The 20,549-nt window shown below is 48.0% G+C and overlaps 1 protein-coding gene across 1 annotated transcript; it reads right to left on the bottom strand.

The window, feature by feature from the left end:
- Nucleotides 1–1,629: 1,629 nt before the first annotated feature.
- On the bottom strand, nucleotides 1,630–19,356 carry LOC308469073 (major histocompatibility complex class I-related gene protein-like). Its single transcript, XM_081024389.1, has 9 exons — nucleotides 19,195–19,356; nucleotides 15,577–15,852; nucleotides 8,929–9,207; nucleotides 5,577–5,864; nucleotides 4,157–4,246; nucleotides 3,418–3,444; nucleotides 3,060–3,092; nucleotides 2,553–2,648; nucleotides 1,630–2,493 (listed from the first exon to the last, which is right to left on the bottom strand). Exons 1-8 carry the CDS (start codon nucleotides 19,268–19,270, stop codon nucleotides 2,638–2,640), a joined length of 1,080 nt encoding a protein of 359 aa, XP_080880515.1. The 5' UTR covers nucleotides 19,271–19,356; the 3' UTR covers nucleotides 1,630–2,493; nucleotides 2,553–2,637.
- Between the last annotated feature and the right edge of the window lie 1,193 nt (nucleotides 19,357–20,549).

Below are 20,549 nucleotides of genomic sequence, written 5' to 3'. Positions count from 1 at the left end.
TTCCTCAGCAAGAGAAGGTCTTGTTTTCAAGGGGAGAACACTCTGCCTTGTACAGAGTGAGGCCATCTAGCTCAGTGTTGTCCACTGACTGGCAGAGGCTCTCCGGGGTTTCAGGCAGGAACCTTCATCTCAGCCCTAACTGGAGACGCCAAAGATGGAACTCAGAACCTTTAGCTACAACAAAATTACCAAGAGATGAATCCATTTATTCACTTTCTGGAGATGCTGAAAGACATTCCTGTTAACCCAGGTGTTGGGTAGCTGACAGGTGCTGTCTAGGGCTGGGCAATATACCATCCGAAAACCATTCTAAAGTCCCTATCATATCAATTTCATAATTTTTGACCTAGCAATGTATTTCTGACATAAATGGCCTTGGCCCAGTATACTTGAAGGAGCATCTCCACTCCCATTGTTCTGCCCGGACACTGAGGTCCAGCGCCAAGGGCCTTCTGGCGGTTCCCTCCCTGCAAGAAGTGAGGTTACAGGGAACCAGGCAGAGGGCCTTCTCGGTAGTGGTGCCCGCCCTGTGGAATGCCCTCCCATCAGATGTCAAGGAAATAAAGAACTACCTGACTTTTAGGAGACATCTGAAGGCAGCCCTGTTTAGGAAAGTTTTTAATGTTTGATATTTTATCGTGTTGTTAATATTCTGTTTGGAGCTGCCCAGTGTGTGTGCTATGCGAAAATACAGGATGCAGGAAAAACCGTGAAACCAGCTGATGCCTCTACATAGCTCCATCCTTATTTCAGACATTGTGATATATCAATACATTGCAATGTTTAGCTGGTGGTATATCATGATGTTGAAAACCAGATATTGCCCAGCCCTAATTCTGTCCATGGCACCCCCAAAATGAGTAACGGAAGCAGCATGCTTCTGAACACAAGGTGCTGGTAATCTCTCCTGGGCAGAGTCCCAATGACTTGCTTGTGCGCTTCCCATTGAGGCATCAGCTCAGCCACTGTGAGGAGGCTGGACAGGTGCGCCATTGGTCTGATTCATCCAGGAAGCTCCTCTTAGGTTCTTAACAGGAAGGGTCATTTTAGGGTGCTTTAATTTGTTTTAAATTATCTTATTTTAAATTTTAATAATTCAAATCTTTTAAATGGTATTGCTTTTAACATTTTGATGTTTGCTGCCCTGAGCTCCTTTCGGAGGAAGAGTGGGATAAAAATTTAAAATAAATATTTTGGGCATCTTTTCATCTCAGTGGGAGAACTTCCTCCTGGGTGTGCGGACTTTTGGGGGAACCCTGCCTTGGTCATCTCCCACCACCCCCTGCCCCAGATCAGATATCTACACATTCCTTTTATTACATTCCCAACCCTCCTTTCTTCCGTCCTGGAACCAAAGGCAGCATCCAGGTGGTTCCCCAGCCAGGCCCTGAGCAGACTTCACACCCTCTTGGCTTCAGCAACACAGCGGCCTCATGTAACTTAAGTGCACCCCTGCAAAACCACAGATTATGTCCCCATCTCGCTTTGGACACTTGTTCTTCAGTCACTTTGCAAGGGAAGAGCAATTATTGGCACCTCTTTGCCAGAGGCTACAAACTCTGAATATTCTCAGGAACCTCAAAATCTCTGGAACTCCTGTGATAAGAGGGAAAGAACTACTAAAGAAGAAGGGGGACACTCTTATTTATTTCAGTCAAACAGATATTACAAAAGGAGTAATGATAATAATAACTACATCCAGTGTCTTCAAAGCAAGATGCAGCAAATCCATTGGGTTAGGCAAGAAGAGTCCTGCGGCCCCTGGAGGTCTAAAAAAGTTATTGCATTCTTATTTCTATGAAAGAGTTTGCTGAAGGAATGCCAGTCTATGAGAAGGGAAGGAAGATGGCGGGAATCATATGGAGGGAACCGCAGAGAGGCAAAGTATGATCCTCAACCGACTACAGGTGAAAAAGCAAGAATGTGTGAGATAACACGCAAATTGAAGGCAACAAAACTAGTTTACTTGGAGGAGTTCATGTGGTCCCTCTCCCAGTGGGTCTCCCCTCCTAGAAGGCTGTGGGGACCAGGCAACAAGTCTCATGAACTGGAGGCCTGCAGCCCAAAAGAAGGGGCTGCTTATTTCAGATCAAACTCTGGCCATGAAGCTCCTGATCTGCCTCTCCTCCTTGGTTGTCAGCAGGATCAGACATGACATCCGTTTAGCCAAAGGCTAAACCTGCCCAAGAGGCAGGAACAACTTAGCCTATTTCCTGCATAATACCCCTAAAGCAGCTCTCAGATGTTGTCTTTCCTTCAATTTGGATGGCAAGCGAGGGACACAAGGTTGGGGAAGGGATTGTAGAGGGAAACACAGCAACAAAGAACCAAGAGAAGCCATCAAAATCACTGCAAGACATGCTCAATCTCCCCCACCCTTTTAAAAGCTTTTAGTTGTGTATATATGGCACATTTCTGATTAATACAAGAACATTTCTGAAAATCAGTTGCAAAGCAAAATTGGCCAAAATCCATCCGAAAAACATGATCATCCTCAAATACAAGTTACAGCTGACGTCAGAGTAGATGACTGAGAGCCAGGACTAAGGAACATCAGAAACAGCATTAAAGGACAGCAGGAGCTCTGAGCCTCTGCAATTCACAGCCAAATTTGGGCAGGCTCCTTCTGGTCTCATCTCACACACCAGCTGAAGGGAAAAAAGAAAAGGAGTGTTTCAAAATTAAGCCAACATCATGGTGTGGGGACATCAGCATTGCAGAGCTAGTGGGACCCCAAAGGCCGTCCAGACCAGCCTCAATCAGACCTAAGATCTGTTAGGAGCACCACCAAAATGGGCCTGAAGAGCAAATGCCTGCAGAGGGCAGCTCAAGCAAGTGAGCCAAGTTGCACACTTTGGGGGAATACCAGAAGGACACACAGCAGTCCTGTTGGAAGGAGAAATCCCTTCCAGCACCCAAAATGTGACTCTCATTCAGAACCCAAAATGTGACTCCCAAGGTGGGTAACAGGAAAGCAGAAGCTTTTCCCCATTTGGGGATGTTCCCCACGGAGTCTTCTGCCAGAGCCCCACTTTGCCCCCACCTGCACCCCCACTTACCCCTGGCAGAGCTGTCAGACCCCTGGTCGCTTGCTGCAAAAGGAAGGAAACATAGGAGTCAGGATCCCGGGGAGGGAGATTCCCCCCCCCCCCCAGCCCTTCTCCTCCCTCCTTCCAATCCCATGCCAAATCACTCTCAATCTGGGGATGTTCAGGGACAGGCAGCCCAGAGGCAAGGGGACTCAAGGGACCCCTTGCTGTCCACAGACTGGCTGAGCAGACAGGCTGAAGCTTTCCATCAGGGTCTTGGGCTTCAGGACTAGGCCACCACCAGGTTTAGTTTAGTCTGTTTGTAACCTGTTCCTGATCCATATTGGGGGAAAATATGTCAGACAGAGAGAAGGGAGGAGTCACTCACTTGAGGCTGCTTTGTAGGCTGGTTTCCCTGTGAAGACAAAAGCAGAAGGTCAGAGCTGGAAGGGACCTCCAGAGGCCACCCATCCCATTTCAACCATTTGGCTCTCCAATGCTGAAACCTTCCCAGCAGATGCTTCTCTTGTCTCTTCCAAACACCTCCAAGGAAGGTGAGCCCAGAAGGTGAGCTTTTCAAGGAACTCATGTTACAAAGAAGTAGAAAAAATTGAGGAAATTAAATCAGAAGATCAACATTGGGAAACCAGGCAGTGGACAAATTCCAAGAGGCTGGAAGGAAACATTATCCAGTCCCTTAACTCATTCATATTCGGATTATTTCGGTGATTCTCCAAATAAAAATACAAAATGAGAGCACAGAATACATAATAAAACAAAAACAAACCAGTAACTCACATTTAAAAAGCTCAAGGCCTGGTTTGAGAGAAACGTTTTTGCCTGGGGCCTAAAGATGTGTAAGGAAGGCTCCCTGCTAAGTGTGCACAGGACTGAAGGCTTAGGATGGATTAAAACTTCAGGTGGGAAGTGAACTTCCTGAGCACAGAGTGAGCGCAAAGCAATGACCAACAGGACTTTTGGTTCATGTTCAAAGGGTGTTTTATGGGGAGGGGTCTCTGTAGGGATGCCAGTGACAATTGCCAGGAAGATCCACCAGCACATTCCCAGTCGGAGGCAGAGACAGAAGGACACAGGAGAGGCAGCAAACACATCCACTGTTTACTTACTGAGCTTCTTGATGGTGAAGATGATCCCAGAGACCAGCAGGATGGCCGCCATGACACCCAAAATGGCTCCCACAATGAGCCCCAGGTTGACTAAAAGGGGACAAGAGACATTTTTATTCAGACTGGCGGCAGCAGCTCCCCAAGGCCTCAAGCAGGAGACTGGAGTGGAGGTGCTGAGCTATGAGCCCGGGAGGATTTTACGTGTGCAAAGCAGGCCCTCTTTCTCTCTCTCTCTCTCCTGACAGGCCAAGGTCCTCTCTGTAGTGGCCCTGATACAAAGGAGATTTTTTTCCACCAGAATCCAGCATTAGAGGTCTTCAAAATAATCAATTCATTTAAGGAAGACAGTAGACAGGCACACCTGTTTCATCACAGACTCCAGACTTAAAAGCAAGTCTCCTCCTGCTCAGGCGCTTCAGCCTTCTCTGTCCTGACCCTGAGAGGAAGGGATTCCCTCCTCCCTGAGACCCCCCAGAGCCCAGCATTACAGGCCTTCAGGGAAGGCACAAACCCTTAGGAAGAAGCATCTTGTGTAGGGTTGCCATACGTCCGGTTTTTCCTGGGCACGCCCTCTTTTTCAGACTTAAAATGTCTGTCCAGACAGATTCTTAAAATGAGGCAAAATGTCCAGGTTTTTTTGTTTGGGTGGAATCTCTGAAGTCCGTAGCGCTAGTGAGTGAGCCCTGGTCCCCTCTCCCCTGCCTGTGTGAGTCTTTGGCTCAGGGGCCACTTCCATAATCCTCGCTTGCATGCCTGTGAGAAGGGGAGTCTGGGGTGTGGGTGGGGATGTGCGTTCATGTCCTCCTGCTGGGGAAAAGGGAGTCTTGCTCTTAGACATTCTGCTTTGGTTCCTGCAAGTGCAGCTTTCCTGGCGGTGTGTGAGAGACGAGTGTTATTAAAATTCCTGCTTGCTCTTCCCAGAGGTGTGCGGGTGTTTGGGCTGAGTGGAGAGGAGCATCACTTTTTCTAGTGTGAGTGTGAGGAGGAGCAAGTGAGAATCTTTTTCACTGTGAAGGACAGTCAGTCCCGGGCTCCCTCTTTTAAGTTCACTGCCCCTTTTTCAGTCACAGGGAGTGTGAGTAAGTCAGCCATGTGGAAGAGGTTGTTTGATTTTGAAGAAATAACACATCTGCCAACATTCTGTGACATCACAACTGCTTGGGCTTAAAGGCAAAAAGGTGACAGCCAGTTTTTACTTATGACATCCAATTTGAGTTCAAGGCCTATGAGACCCTTGCCAGAAATGGCTGCATCTCTGTCGAAATCTACCAGCTGCTTCCCTCCAGAGACACAGACAGGATCCAACTGGGGTTCCCCATCTGAGCTGTGCTGCTGCTGAAGGGAGGAGTTGGGTGGAAATCCCCCTCCCAGAGCCCACCCCTTCCCCTCCTGCCTGCCTGTCTGTCTGTCTGTCTCTCACCAGGCTCCTTTTCCCAGGCCACGTCCAGAGGCTTCTCCAGGCTGTCATGCTCCACGCGGCACCGGAAGCGCTCCCTCTCCTCGGGGTCGATCTGGACACTGAGCAAGAGATAGTAGGTCCCGTCCGAGTTGGGGGCGACCAATCCTCGGAGGGTGCCCTCCTGCCAGACCTCCCCGTCCTTCACCCAGTTGGCCTCAATCTCCTTGGGGTAGAAGCCGTGGACTTGGCAAACGAGGGTCTCCAGGCCGTCATAGTCTGCCTTCCTGGTCACCTTCACCACCGGAGCCTCTGCAAAAAGGGCCGCATTGGGGTTAACAGAGAGACATCCACAATGGGAGCCTGGAGGAATCCTGTATTTTTTAAGAGCAGAGGAGCAGGGACCCAAGAAGCAACCTAGTCAGAATCTCACATCTCCAGAAATTAAAAAGAACTGTGAATAAATAGGATTTCCTCAACCTGCCTTGGCATATTCCCCAGTCAGTGTCTATGGTGGAACAGTTTTTGGATGTTTTATCCTTTGCTTGCCAAAGCAGACTCCTTTGGGGAGGACTAGGCACAAATTAATTTATCATCTTAAAAAGCTTTAACACAACTTGTGGTTCCAAGATAGTCCCAGGAAGCCGCCTCTAGGCTGAGGGGGCAAATTTCACCAGGTCCCCAATGGTGGGATTCTTCCAGATCCTTCCAAGTTGCAAGTCATGAACTGAGGGCAGCTCAGGCTGATCCTGGTTTCTCTCTGGAGGGGGGAAGAAATGCTGGACTCGCTGTTCTCTGTTCTCCAGGACTTTTCAGCCCAATAGTGAACAAAGCCAACAGCCCTGGGAAAGACAGAGCTCCTTTCTAGTTCTCCCGCCTGCCCTGAAAGGGTCCCTTGAGGTTGGAAAGGGCCCATCTCCCTTCTCCACGGCAGCCTCCCCTGGAGTGGAAAGGGCAGACCAGGAGGCCCAGTAAGCCAGCAACTTACGCACATTTAACTTGTGCACATTCAGCTTTACGCACTTGCCAAAAATATTCTAAAAAACAAAAAGATGGTGGGAAGGGGGTGGGCGTACTTTGGCAACCCAATCGCCCTTGAATCCAATGTGTTTTGACTATACACCATTTTGGCTTGAGGCACGATTCACAGAATGTAACCCTTGTTCAAAACCTGGCTCCCTGGGTAGCTGTTGTCTGAAGGGGCTGTTCCAGGATCCCACCCACTTTGCAGTGCCTGGACTGGAAACTCGGTCTAGGCGGGGATGTGACTCTGCTGGGGGGAGCAGGAAGGAAGGAAGGTCAAGCCCTTTCCCCATAGAAACCCCAAACAAGACCTCCCCACCCCACCCACCCCCTCACCTGACCTCAGCAGAACCTCCGTCCCAAAGAGGATGATTCCCAGCCTCCTTTGCACGTTGTCACCCTTGAAAACGCTTCATTGTGGCTTTTGAGGTGAAATCCTCAACCTCAAGAAATATGCTCAGTGTCTCTGGGGTGAATTATCACCAGGCCCTATAGATGAATTTGCTCAGATCTCTCTAAGCACGGCTAATATGTACGTGTCATTCCTCAAAAAGGAAGGGTGCTAGAATTATTTCATTTTTAATTAATGTTCATATTAGCAAAGCTAATAGAGACAGGAAGAAAGCCTGTCAAAATACTTGATCATTTGATTGGCCCCTGTGCCAGATTCCTGAAGGCGGAAGAGTGGACTGTACCATTTCAAGGCATGGGGTTGGGGAAGAGGACACTTCTGAATGTTCCCCATGGAAAAAAGTAAAATTCCTCACAAATAAAAAATATAAGAAGGTAGAAGAGGGAATTTCCATACTCTCTCACTATGTGCAGGATTTCTGCTTCTAGGCCACGAGTGGCTAACCTACAGACTTAGTGAGGGGGCCACATTTTCTATTTAAAAAAAGGTTAATTAATTAATTTTTAAATACTTTTTAGCGGGGCCAACTAAAAAATTACGTGAAATGTAAAAGTGTTCCAATGCTGTTTTTCGTCGTTTAGTTAAGATTTAAAAATACCAAAGGTAAATTATCCCACTCAGTAATCAGGATTACACGTGATTTTTTAAATAAGTTCAGTGGTTTTATTAGAAATTGTTAGTTTTTTGAAAATGTCCACTGGGGCACTTTGATACACTCTAAAAGTGCCCCGCTCGTGTACAATAGTGCCCCAATATACAAGTTTGCATGAAATCTCTAAACTAATTTCCTACCTATGAAATTTGAAAAGAAAAAAACTGTTGTTGACTATGTGGCCAAAGTCATTTCTAAATATAATATGACCGATTATCAAGCGTCATATCTGAGGAAATATCCAGGATCTTATATATTTGTCTTCCCCAATGTAGAAGATAAGGCAAGCGTTGATTTCAAGGATGTTGTTTTGCCAAAACCAAATTTCTCAAAGGACACATCTCAAACATCATCTCTGAAGAAGTGTGCTTGCACACGAAAGCTCATACCAAGAACTAACTTAGTTGGTCTTAAAGGTGCTACTGGAAGGATTTTTTTATTTTGATCATCTCTACACTTTTTCTTTTAACTTCAGTGGATATAATGTGCAATAAGCATTTTGTTTAAATTATAAGCATTTTGTTTAAATTACTATTTTTTGACTACCTAATGTGAGATCTTATACTTTTTAAAGGGCTGATTATGATCTCTCACAATAAAATTGTTTTTTTAATTAATTTTTTGTAAATAATTGCCATTCTCATACAATTTACGCTTTGTATCAAAGTGCCCCATGCACTGTATCAAAGTGCCCCGTAGTTGGGGCAGAATGATACAAAACCCATTTTTTACTCAAGTCATTATATTCTCATTATCTTCTAACTTTAATGGTTCTTTTGATTGCTATTATAATATTAATTATAATTAATTTATGCCATGCATAAAGCAATTTTTAAAATTATTTGAATCATTTTGGCACATAAAATATGAGATTGAATTTTTTTGCATCAATCTGCCCCACTTTCCCCTACCCAAGTGTAAAGGCAAAAGGTTTTTCTGTATCCCGCCTCAAATCTGTCCATTTCAATTTTCTTTTTTTACTAAATTTAAAACGCATTTTGCTTTCCTGGCCCCTTCCCTGCTGTTTCTTTGTGCCCCCTCCCCCCATTTGTCTTTTGCCATCCCTTATTCTAGGCATGTGGGGCTGTTTATAAGCATCTCCCCCCCCAAACATACTCTGAAGTGACCCCGTTTCTCCTCCCAGAGGCCCAAACTTATTTCTATCTCCCCCACCAAGAAAAGTGTTTGCTGTTTGGTCCAGAAAGGAAGATTGTGAAGGGGGGGAGGGGAGCTTGAAGGGAAACTGCCCCACTGAGCCCCCCTCCCCTCCCCACTGCCCCCCCTCTTACCTGTCCTCAGCAGAGTCTCCTTCCCGTACTCCACGTATCTCTGCAGCCACTCAATGCACTCCTCCTCCAGGTAGTGCTTTGCGCGCTGGTTCCAGGCCAAGTCAGGATCCCACTTCCTCTTGGTCACTTGGGCCCCTGTATCGGCTGCCGTCCAGGTGCGGGTCTCCTTGTCAAAGGCGATGAAGTCTCTCCCATCATAGCTGTACTGCAAATGCCCTCCTCCTTTGTGCCCGTCTGACCTCAGCTCACAGCCATACATCCACTGAAAGGTGTGGATCCCTGGAAGGACCAAAGAGGCCCAGGAGGTCAAGGGGGGTCAGAGCAGCCCCTCCCCCATCAGCAAAAGAGCCCAGGAAAAAGGATTTATTTGCCTCAGACTCAGGGAAGAGGCAGCAGTCAGAGGGGAGAAAAATCAACCAGCATTGTATCTTTCTGAAGGCTCATCCGCATAACAGGTTCGCTGAGGGAAACACTACAAGTCCCCCTTTAATTGCCCTCCTCTCTCTCATCGCCTCACACTCCCCCCCCCCAATTCCTAGTGGATTCTCCCAACTCCCTGGAGGCGGGGGAGGGGTGGGGAGCATCCCTTGCAGGTCGGAGGTCACAGTCTGTCCCTCTTTCCCCCCAGCTCTGCTCCTCTGGATCTTGCCCCTTTGGGAGGGACGCCTCAGCTGCCCCCCCGTCCCCCCCTAGAAAGGGGGACACCCACACATTGGGGGCCCTTTCAAGAGAGTAGGGCTCCTCTTCCCCTCCATCTCTCTCCCCCCCCCCCCCCGATTCTCAATATCAAGGACCTTTTCCCTAAAAGGAGGAAAGTCATGGAAGGGCCTTTGGAAAAAGAAGTTTCCTCATAGTCTGGGTGGGATGGAGAAGCCGCAAGTGGGGTTTGCCCCACTTCAGAATGGCCCCCCTTCTCAGCAGAAGCCAGGCTGCCCTTGTCAAAGATGGTGGGTCCCTGCATCCTCCTGCCCACCCCAGGGGGCTACCACCAAATCTTCAAAACAACAACAACAACATTAAAACAATCATTTTGAAGTCCCGTAATCCCTAAATGGGACAGATCATTTTGATTCTCTCATTACATGTTTCATATATTTGTCTTTGCATATTTACTTGAAGGTAAGTCACACTGACTGGGGTTGGACTTACTTCCAAGTAAACATGCAGAGGACTGAGCAGTTACAATTGGAAATTAAAATAAAATAAAATCTGTTTGTGATCCTGGCTGCCCACACACCAGACGCCTAAAACCAGCTGGGAAGAATGTGACTAGCCCATTTCTGAACTCTCTTGTTGAAGACTCTTTCCTGGCAGTCAGTTCCATGGGGTAAGGCAGGTTTTTAAGAAGAGCAACTGCCAGATGTGGGGCCCCGTTCTCTATCAGCCCCCCAGCAGGTGGAGTGAGCAGTCCAGACAACCTGATGGATTCTGAAAGGCTCCAAGGAGAAAGGGGGGGTGACAGCCAGCATCCCTGTGGGGGCCCCCATCTCCCTATGGAATATGGAATAGGGACACTATCCTTCCTTCCTGTCGTCTCCAGCACTGCAGAACCCGGCCGCCCCCACCCCCAGTTCACCAGGGCAGTGGGGAGGATGAGGAGGCAGAGGGAAGAAGTTTCATGGGGGGGGGGGACTCATAGCTGTGCTTATTCTGGGGTCATGATTGCAGCAGACTGGGGGGGCATATTGGCACCTCAGTAATGCAGCTACAATAAACTTGCTGCCTGGGACAGGTATTAAGGCACATGAGCACAGAGTCATCAAAGTTTCAGGGAACCCCCCCCCCCCAATTTCAAAATTGGCAGAGCCACGGCTGGATTTCCAACTGGATTCCCAGCTCTTTGCTCTCTTCCAGGATCCCTCCCTATTATTACTTTGCCACAAAGCCAATGCCAACGGTGCCAGGGAGAGAGCCAAGCGTCAGCTGGCATCCTTGTTTTGTGCCACAAATAACAGGCATGGGGGGTGGAGGGAAGACATCTGTGCCTGCCACTGCAGAGTCTTCTTCCGTAGAACTTTCCATTATTGTGTCCCCCCTGCCCTGCAATACAAGTACTTTTGTACACTGGTGCCTTGGTTCCCAAACACCGAAAACCCAGGGAGGCCTCACTTCGGACAACCGTAAGTCTGAGTATGGGCTGAATGTAAACTCCTCGCTCTGGATTAACCTGCAGTCTTCAGATCAAGTAATTCGCTTATTTAGCTTATGTGGGTAGCAATTTAAGATTTTAAGGAGGTTTTCTCACCACTGCTGTATCGCAATCACCATCTTTTCCCCCATATTAAATCTCTTTTGCAGTTTCTAAATGAAAGGCTGTGATATACAGTGGTACTTTGGTTCTCAAATGGCTTGGTTCCCAAACGCCAAAAACCCAGAAGTAAGTGTTCCGGTTTTTAAATGTTTTTCGGAAGCCGAACATCCGATGCAGCTGTCGGCTATTGTTTGCGGGGCACCTGCACCAATCAGAAGCTGCGCCTTGGTTTTCGAACATTTCGGAAGTCAAACGGACTTCTGGAATGGATTAAGTTCGAGAACCAAGGTACAACTGTATTTGTCGCTTTTGTTTTTGCTACAGTGGTACCTCTGGTTGCGGACACGATCCGTTCCGGGGTGCCGTTCGCACCTAGAAATGTCCGTAACCAGAGTGGCGCTTCTGCACATGTGTAAATACTTCCGGGTTTGCCGTGTTCTTAACCTGAAAAAAAGGCAACATGAAGCGTTCGCAAGAAGAGGCATGACTGTATTTATTTTGCGTTTTTGTGGCTTTTTCGGTTAATTTGTTTTCGTTACTGTGTGGAACCCAGTTCAGCTACTGATACGATTTATTGACTGTGTGACTGCGGAAATAGATAAAAGCCCCCCATTCAAACAACGACTATCATCAGTGCAGGTAAGGACAAAAGTAATAATTGTAATTTTTATCATCTACAATACTGTCTTATTTGTTTTATAGTACAGTACATTGATTATTGCTTTCATTTTATGGACCAACGGTCTCGTTAGATAGTAAAATTTGTGTTAAATTGCTGTTTTAAGGGTTGCTTTTAAAAGTCTGGAACGGATTAATCCGTTTTGCATTACTTTCTATGGAAAGCGCACCTTGGTTTTGGAACGCTTTGGTTTTGGAAAGGACTTCCAGAATGAATTAAGTTTGAGAACCAAGGTACCACTGTATAATATTAAGCAAGTGATGCATTTGAGGGTTTTGAATCCAGGTTCAAGGACAACTGAAAGGTAACTGTGCTCATGGAGTGGAATATAAAGATATAACTGATGGAACAAACAGATGTTTGTAAATGTGTGCCTAAACACACTTTGGCTATATACTAAATTCTTTGCTCCTGGTGAAAATAATTAAATGCTGATGTTAAGCCAACCTGTTGCTTTTCAAAAGGCCATGCCTCTTCCCTTTGATGCTCAGCACCATCAGGGCAGTCTATGCTGTGAAGAGCTGGGAGCTTTCCTGGGGAGAGGACAGAGCTGGAGGACAGACCTTGCTTGGCTGCTCTTTGCCCCCCAGAGCTGAGTGCCCCTTCCCTGCCCCACCTCCCTCTGCTCCTGCAAGGGCCGCATCCAGAAGCGCAGGAGAGAGGAGGAGAGACCAGGAGTCTGTGTCCTGTGGCTCCCAGGCCAGAGAACTTAGAAGTGGGGCCTCAAGGGGTCTCCTGGGGGCACAGGGGAAAGAAGGGGGCACAGCACGTCTGCCAGGATCTCAGCCAAAGGCAGCCTGGGGAGCCGGACATTCAGACAGAGCAGTTTCCTCGCGGCTCACTTTTCAGAGGTGGCACTTGGCCTGGATGCATAATCAAAGATCTGGGGTGGTATCTCATGCTACTCCTACTCAGAGTAGACGCACTGAAGAGATTTGGCATTTCTGTTTTTAATGCACTGATTTCAATGGGTCTACTCTAAATATAACAGTATTGGATGCAACCCTGTGTGTACTAAAAATGTCAAACACCTGCCCTAGCTCTCACTTTCAATAAATACTGAATTTTTGGTACCTGCTAAAAAAAATCCTGTTTAGACAAGCTTACCCAGATGCCTAGAAAGTTGAGGTAATTCTAATCTGTTTTAGTAGTTTAACTTCCTGTGTTTTAAAGTATGGTTGTGAGTTTTTCTTAATTTTACTGGGGGGGGGGGGGCTACAGTCAATAAGTGTATGTATTTAAATAAATAAATAAATAAATAGTATTTATTGATGTTTTATGTACATTCTATGGATTTTTTTCCTGATTTTTATTATAACTTTCTAGGTTGTATACTATCTTGATACAGTTTTGTGGGAAATACATATTGTAAATACTTTAATAAAACCTTCAGTCAATTGATAATAAAAGAAGAGCTGGTTTACATTAGCTAGTTGATGTCCACCTAATAACTCCTTCATCAAAGAGGGCATGATCCTTATCTCTGCTACTCTTCATACTGCACCTCCAGTGTCCCATTTTACAGATCCACAACGTTAATGCTCGTGGCTTTTAAATGTGCTCTTCAATTTCAGTATCTGAAGGATTGATCTGGTGTTTCCACTTGGCAGGTGGCATCACACAGGACTCGATGAGACCCCTGGCAGGGCCCACGGGTGCTGAGGACCCCAGCCCTGTCTCCTCTAGGCCAGCCAGCAGGGTCAGCAGACAGCCATTTGGATTTCCCACAACAAAACCATGGAGAGAAGCTACGTCCGGCACCCCAAGACAGGATGGGAAATGGCAATGGTTGCTCCTGGCCATGTACAGAGTTCTGCTGCTCTTATTAGAGGTTACTGCCCCCACACTTCCGCTGCACTTTTACTGCTTGTGTGGTGGCATCTCGGTCAAACCACTTCTGACTGTTTGTAGCAGAGTTTTCCCCGGAGGCAGAGGACAAGAACAGGAGTCATACTCAAATTCACAGTCAAGAGCTTCTTTATTGCTTGACTGGTTGCACAAGCATGTCTGTTACTATTAGATACAAGCCACTGACATTCCTCCTTATATCTCCAGCACAATATAATCTCAGTCCAGTAATTAATAATCCTGACACAGCAAAACTCACAGTATCTGCAGCAAACATTGTCTTACTTCCAACCTTGTTGTCAGGGGGCGTGCTGAGTCTGAGTGTGTGAGTGTGTGAGTGTGTGTGTGTGTGTGTGTTTTCCTTTTGCGGAAATTGCAGCCTGCAACTTCCTCCCTTTATTTGCACCTCCAGCTGACACCAAACAAGCCTAGAGTGCCACTCTTACACGCTAAAGAAAATTCTGGAACCCTCTTGAAAGCTTCCAGGAACCTTTATCTGTTTCTTAAAGAATGTTTTCCTAACAGCTCTTTGTGTTTCTGGGTAGCCTGAGGGAGCTCAGCAATGGAGGAGAGGCTGTCCCCAGAGGACACCAGGCTGCTCTCTCTTTAATTCTGGCTTCCTCTTTCACCTCAGGAGCCTTTGGCTCACAGCTGAACTGAGTTGGGGAATATAAAGCCTTGGATGAGAGCAGCCTCTCTCGAAGGAAATGCTGCTTTTCTGGGCTGGATTCATCTAACACAGTTAGTCTAGCGGGAGCCAGAAGGAACAAGTCTCACTCACACAACTGGGGCTTTCTCCCCATCTCCTTCCCGTCTGTTCCCCACAAATCAGCTTGGGGGGGTCAGGAGAAGCCCCAGAAAGGTGTGAAGGGGGAGGAGAAGGGAAACTGCTCCCTCTGGCAAGTAGAATGATTGTAACAGAGCTACTACTTTGGAGTCGTCCCTCTAGAACTATTCAACATATTTAATAATAAATAAATATATAAATATATAAATAAATAGTATCTTCTACAATGCCATGTCCCAAGGTGATATAGTTCTTTTTATGCACTCAAACAATGGTTTGTGGTTGATCTATGCAAACAACAAACCATAAACCCCACCAGCTGGTCTGGATATGGAGCTTTGGCTTGGAGGGAAGTTGCTCTGTCTCATTGCTTCTTCAGCATAAGTTGCTTTCTCCCTCATCTTATAAATGAAGCTCACTCCCCTCCCGTTTCCTCAAGATGTTAAGTGGGATCAATCCCGATACACCTATACCTTCAACATTGTTTTTAAGTAGAATCAGATAACATTTCCAGGGCTGTCCGTGGCACCTTTGAAGTGGCCACCTCATTTGTTTGGGATTTTCTGAGCTAAGCAATTGCAAGAAATGATCAGGAAACGAGAGGCGCCCCTTGGTGACATTTATGGGGCATTTTCCATGGATAGGTGCAGGGGCTCAGGAGGGACCCAATCCCCATTTTTAAAAGGGGGAGAAGCAGAATTCCCAGGAGCCCAAGAGGAAGCCTGCAAGCCAAGGCCAGGCCTGATCCCACGGCAAGAAAAGCAGACCTAAGCCAAGCCTAGCATGGAAGGAAGGGCAGGCAGTGGAGACATTTACCTGGTAGCATGTGCAGGACCAGAGAGGGTCATACTGGGGGGGGGGGGTCTCTCCCCTCCAAGTCTTGTTCTCTGTCCTCCCCATCCCACACCATCCCAGCCCCCATTAAGACCTTCATTAAGGGAAGGGGAGATGCCTCTGCCCTGGTGGAGACCCCCACCCTCCATTTCCTTTCCTCCCAGCAGCCCCCTCCCTGCAATTCTGGCCCCTGGAGGGAACATTGAGGGGGAGAGGTGTGACTCTGTTCCTCTCCTGCCTTCCACTCACCTCCGCTCTGGTTGTAGCGATTCCGCAGAGTCTGCAGATTCACCCTGAACGCCAGCTCAGAGCCCTGTCTTTTCTCAGTCTCTGTTTTCCAGTACTGAGGAATCTCCTTTTCCACCTTCCTTATCCAGGGGACGCGAGGCAGATCCTCCTTGGTGTCACTGTCGTACTGATCAATTTGCTGGTCATCCACGTACCCCACAGTAATGAACTGGGGCAGCCCCTGGCCAGGCTCAGACACGGCGGTGTAGAAGTAGCGCAGGGAGTGAGAAGTGGAGCCTGGAAAGGAAGAGAAAAGGGGGCAGAGAGTTAGGGGTCCTGCAGATGAAGGCAGTGGCCTAATCCTGCTGTATTACAGGAAGCAGCCCTGAATCAGGAGATCCATGGACTATATGGAACTTGCCGAAGTGACTGGGAGACTCCGAGACCAGAGAGATGAGATGGTGGAAGACGATTGGAAGAAGTTTAAATAATATTTGAAAAAATATACTAATATTTAAATCTTAGAATAGTTTTGGAAATGGATATTTCTAGAAGTAGAACATAGTGTCTTTTAAAATAGTAGTACTTGTAAGGGATAAAATGTCAAGATTTTTATGGTAAAAGTAAGTGTGATTTAAAAAATGGTTAAAAATTATGATATATGTAAACTGCTAAAGATGAGGTAAAATGAAAATCAGATACAGGGGACTTGGGGAAGTTCACCTAACAATGTTTAGAAAAAATAAGGGTAAGGCAAGAATTTGTTTGTATTGTCTGTTTTTCTGTTTGTGCTGTTCAACTTTGGGGTCAGGTCTCAACATGTGGACCCACATCCCCTTTCCCCCCACTTGCCCCTTCACGAGATCGAACACAGGAAGGGGGACAGAGCTCTGGCCACCAGGGGGCCTAATGAGTCTCCACAGCAGATCCCCATCAGAAGCAATTAACTTTTGTTGACGTCCATCAGCAGATTTTGCTGTTTCTGCTCACTCCCCACACTCCTTAACCCTCTTCCCAAGTCACAGTGAATGTGTACTAAGGGGGCTGTGTGCCTCCCTTGTGCATTGGGAAAGAGCCAAGGCTCCATGGTACTTCTCTGGGGCCACCGCTGTACAGGGTACAGGATGAGCCCCACAGAGAGGGCCCCCCAAGACAGCTGCAGCCCCTTAATTCCCACCCTGGGCTCCTTTGGGAGGAAGGTGGGGATATAAACTCAATTTTAAAAGATGGCTCTGTCAGTACCAAGAAAGGCCTCACAAATTTGGGCGTAAAGATGAGCCCCTCCCTTCCAACACCTGTCCCATTCTCTGCCTAGAGATTATCCGAGACCCACAGAAACAGCTCACAAAGACTTGGGGAGGGAGGGAGCTGATCACAGGCTTTCAGCATCATACCTGGGGCTTCTGCCCCCACCAGAACATCCCCCTCTGACGGAAAAGCTGAGTCAAGTTCAGCGAGAGATGGGGCATTTCTGTGGGGAAAGGTAGAGGGGCACAGTGCTAAAAGGGGAAGAGGAGGCTATTCTTATTTTGCCTCAGGTAGCAGAAATGGGACATATAATAATAATTATTTATTTAATTTATATACCGCCCTATACCCGGAGGTCTCAGGGTGGTTCACAGAACAAAATCAAAATATATAACCACAAAATATTCAATCATTAAAAAGGCCAATTACCCCCCCCCCAAAAAACCCCTCTCACTTTTAAAAGGATGTCAATCAAATCAACCAAAGGCCTGGTAAAAAGGGATTGTTTTGGCCTGATTTAGTCAAAAGGTGAATAATGAAGGTGCCAGGCGAACTTCCCTGGGAGAGCCTTCCACAGACAGGGAGCCACTGCAGAGAAGGCCCTGTTCTCGCATTGCTGCCACCCTCCGGACCTCTAGAGGAGGCGGCACAGGAAGGAGGGCCTCAGAAGATGATCTCAGGGTCCATATAGAAAGAGGTGGTCCTTGAGGACCCTGTGAAAACTGTGTTGAATGCACTTTGGACAACTTCACCCTCAAGGAAGAAGAAGCCCGCTTGAGTTTGCCCAGTGACTCATCTCAAAACAACTAGGAAACGAAAATAAAAACCATAGACAGGACTCTGAGGGTCCAACCCCCCTGCGATGCTGGCATCTCGACTGAAGCATCCATGGCAGATACAACCTCTGCTAACAAATCTCCAAGGAAGTAGAATCTACCACCTTCTGAGGGAGATCCACTGTGGAAAACAAAGTTCAAGGAAGCAAAAACCTGCAAGATGTGTTTGCTTGAATCACATACGCCGTGATGGTGTGTCGACTCTGCTACCTCCCTCCGGCTCCTCGGTTTCCTTTCAGGCAAGATCAAATGGGACCCACTTCTAAGACCCTCCCCTCCCAGGACAGGGGCTTCCCCCACTTCAAACCACAAGAGCTCAGAGCAAGGCTGCCTCTGGTTGTGGCATCTGGCTAAACAACACAGGCAGTTCTGCTCAGTGGTCAAAGAGCCACAAAATGAGTCACACGTGAGACCCCAAAGTGAGGAGGAATCTGAAGAAACCAGTGGTCTCCACCACCCTTTGCCCAGCCCTGTAGCAGACACAGTGGGGGGGCAGCCCCCCATAAGGAGACAGTTCAAGAGAGAAATAGCAGGTCTTACTCTTTAGTTCTTAAAGCTTTGTAAGTTACTGTGAGAATTTGTATGCACAAGCAACTTTTAAACTAAAGATAGTATTATATTCATACCATTATCCATTAGAGAACCACAAAAGCCATTTACAATCAAAATTCAAGTAGGTAGCCATGTTGGTCTGACGCAGTCGAAATAAAAAAATAAATAAAATGTCCAGTAGCGCCTTAGAGACCAACCAAGTTTGTTCTGGGTATAAGCTTTCGTGAGCATGCACACTTCTTCAGATACGAAGTGTACAAAACGTAGTGAAAGGGGCTGTACAGAAACGGAACAGAGGAGCCCCCTGCATAATTTACAAAATCTACATTTTTGACAGGCAACAGGAAGGGGTTTTTTGGGGGGTGGGGGAGTTACAATTGTAAAGCAGGAGAACCAGATTATGAATGTGCCTGTGAAAGGGAATTCCTGAACAACACAACATTGGAAATTGCGGGTGGGGACCCCTTATTCAGACGTCCCCCCCCCCCCCATAAAGACTGCTACACGCGTCCAGCTCCCACCTCCAGGCTGGTCTCCTGAGTTTTTAGCTGAGTTTTCAGAGCGGCTGAGGGTTAGAAGAGGGAAAGTAAAAAATAGAAGAGGGAAGACCTGTACTCTGTCTGTCTGTCTGTCTCTCTGTCTGACACGCACACACTCACTCACACTCACACAAACCAGAGTCAACACGAAGCTGCGGGGGGCGAGACAGGCGACTCACTTTCCCCATTAATCCTGCCAACACCTTCAAGTTTATTTTGTTCTTTGCTTGAGCCCCGAGCCAAGGAGTGAAGCGGCCCCTGCCCCGGACGGCATACAAAACAAGCCATGTCTGGGAAACAGATGTCTGGGAAGGGATCCGGCTCCACTTCGGACAAGAAACTCCCCGATCGCCCTTTCAGTGCCCACGAAATGCAATTCACCAAGAGTCGTGTCCCCCCCCCCCCAAAAAAAAGGGGCTTAGTGCAAATTATTTTCTCCCCCCGCCCCAGAGCAGAGTCCTTACCTGCGCAGTCCAGGAGCAGCAGCAGGTGGGCAGCCGCCCCCAGGATCAGGGGGGGCCAGCGGAGGAAGACCCCCATCTCCCCCCAAAGCGAAGCTCCCTTTTCCTCCTCTTACTCCAGCGACGTCCTTCTCCCTCCGACTCCGAGACCCGCTCTCTGCCCCGCCTGCGGAACCAGCAGCAGAGCGAGCCCGGATTGGGCGACGGGGTAATATTCCACCAATCGGAAATCGGAGCGCAGATGGCGGCATCAGTCGCCAGGCAGAACTCGAGGCGCAAGTCTGGCAGCGAGGCTGGAGAAGGAAAGAGAAAGTGGTTGCAGCTCCTTGCTGGGAATCGCCGCCTCCCTCCCTCCCTCCCTCCCTCTTTCCCCCCGCAGCTCTTCCTGTCCTGCCCTGCAGGGAGGGCGGAGGGGGTTTCCCAGGGGAGGACGCCAGGTTCAGTCCCCGCATCTCCAGGGGGGTCTGGGAATGCCCCCCTCTCTGAAACACAGAGAAGCGCAGCAGGTGCTGGGAGACTGACAAACAGGTTTGCTATCAGCACAGGGTCAGGCCAGAGCCCACTAACGTGCCACAATTTCCTTTCTCCATGTGGTTTTTACAAGGGCATTTTATATCCCCACATATCTCTGCTTCCTCCCCAACATGAGTTTCTCTCCCCCTGCCTGGGACCCTCTTAAGTCTGCAGGTCCAGGGTGTTGGGGGTCAGGGAGGCCCCCTTTGCACAGCCAGCAAGACCCAGCGGCTGCCAAGCCTCTTCTGGAAGGCCCTGAGCCAAGGCTGGGTGCTTGGCCCAGAGAGTGCTTGGCCCACATCCCACTTCCAGAAGCCTGAACGTTTGAAACCTGAGCTAAGCATGGGACACACACAGAAGCCGCTGCCTTTTCCAAGAAATCAGGAAAGAGACAAGTAGTGGCCGCTCCTTGCCCAGGTACAAGGAAGCTTTCGGCTTAAGGGGGGGGCGGGCTGTGAAGTCGGAAGAAGCAACATCTCCTGCGGGGTGAATGCTGTGAGCCCCTCCATCGAAGGCTCATGTGGTCTATAGGTGCAATTAAACCCCACACCCTAAAGACACCGCCGTCTCTTCCATCCCTCATTCTAAAGAAACCCAACTCTCTGTGTAAATGCCTGGATCCCCTGAAATCTTGCCCCTCTCGGAGACTGGGGTGCTGTGTGACAGTATAGTCAAGGCATATATGAAGAAAATAGCCCCCATAATCATTTGCAGAAAGGCGGAGACTGGGGGGCAGCTGGACCAGCAACTAGAGTCAGTGATGGGCTGGATGAGGGTCAACAAACTGAACCTCCCTCCCCAAACAAGGCGCAAATGCTGTTCAGGGAGATGCCATTCGCCCCATC

This window comes from Podarcis pityusensis (assembly GCF_964106645.2).
Source record: "Podarcis pityusensis genome assembly, contig: HAP1_SCAFFOLD_166, whole genome shotgun sequence".
In the NCBI taxonomy this organism is placed as follows: Eukaryota; Metazoa; Chordata; class Lepidosauria; order Squamata; family Lacertidae; genus Podarcis; species Podarcis pityusensis.
This window is presented reverse-complemented; position numbering and strand designations above follow the sequence as displayed.

Bases quoted from the DNA above. Each gene is read 5' to 3' on its own strand.
- LOC308469073 (XM_081024389.1), bottom strand. From the start codon at position 19,270: ATGGGGGTCTTCCTCCGCTGGCCCCCCCTGATCCTGGGGGCGGCTGCC. The intron at 9,208-15,576 runs GTGAGTGGAAGG...TGGTCCTTCCAG, and splicing joins TCGCTACAACCAGAGCGGAG to GGATCCACACCTTTCAGTGG. The intron at 5,865-8,928 runs GTAAGAGGGGGG...CCCTTTTTGCAG, and splicing joins GGAGACTCTGCTGAGGACAG to AGGCTCCGGTGGTGAAGGTG.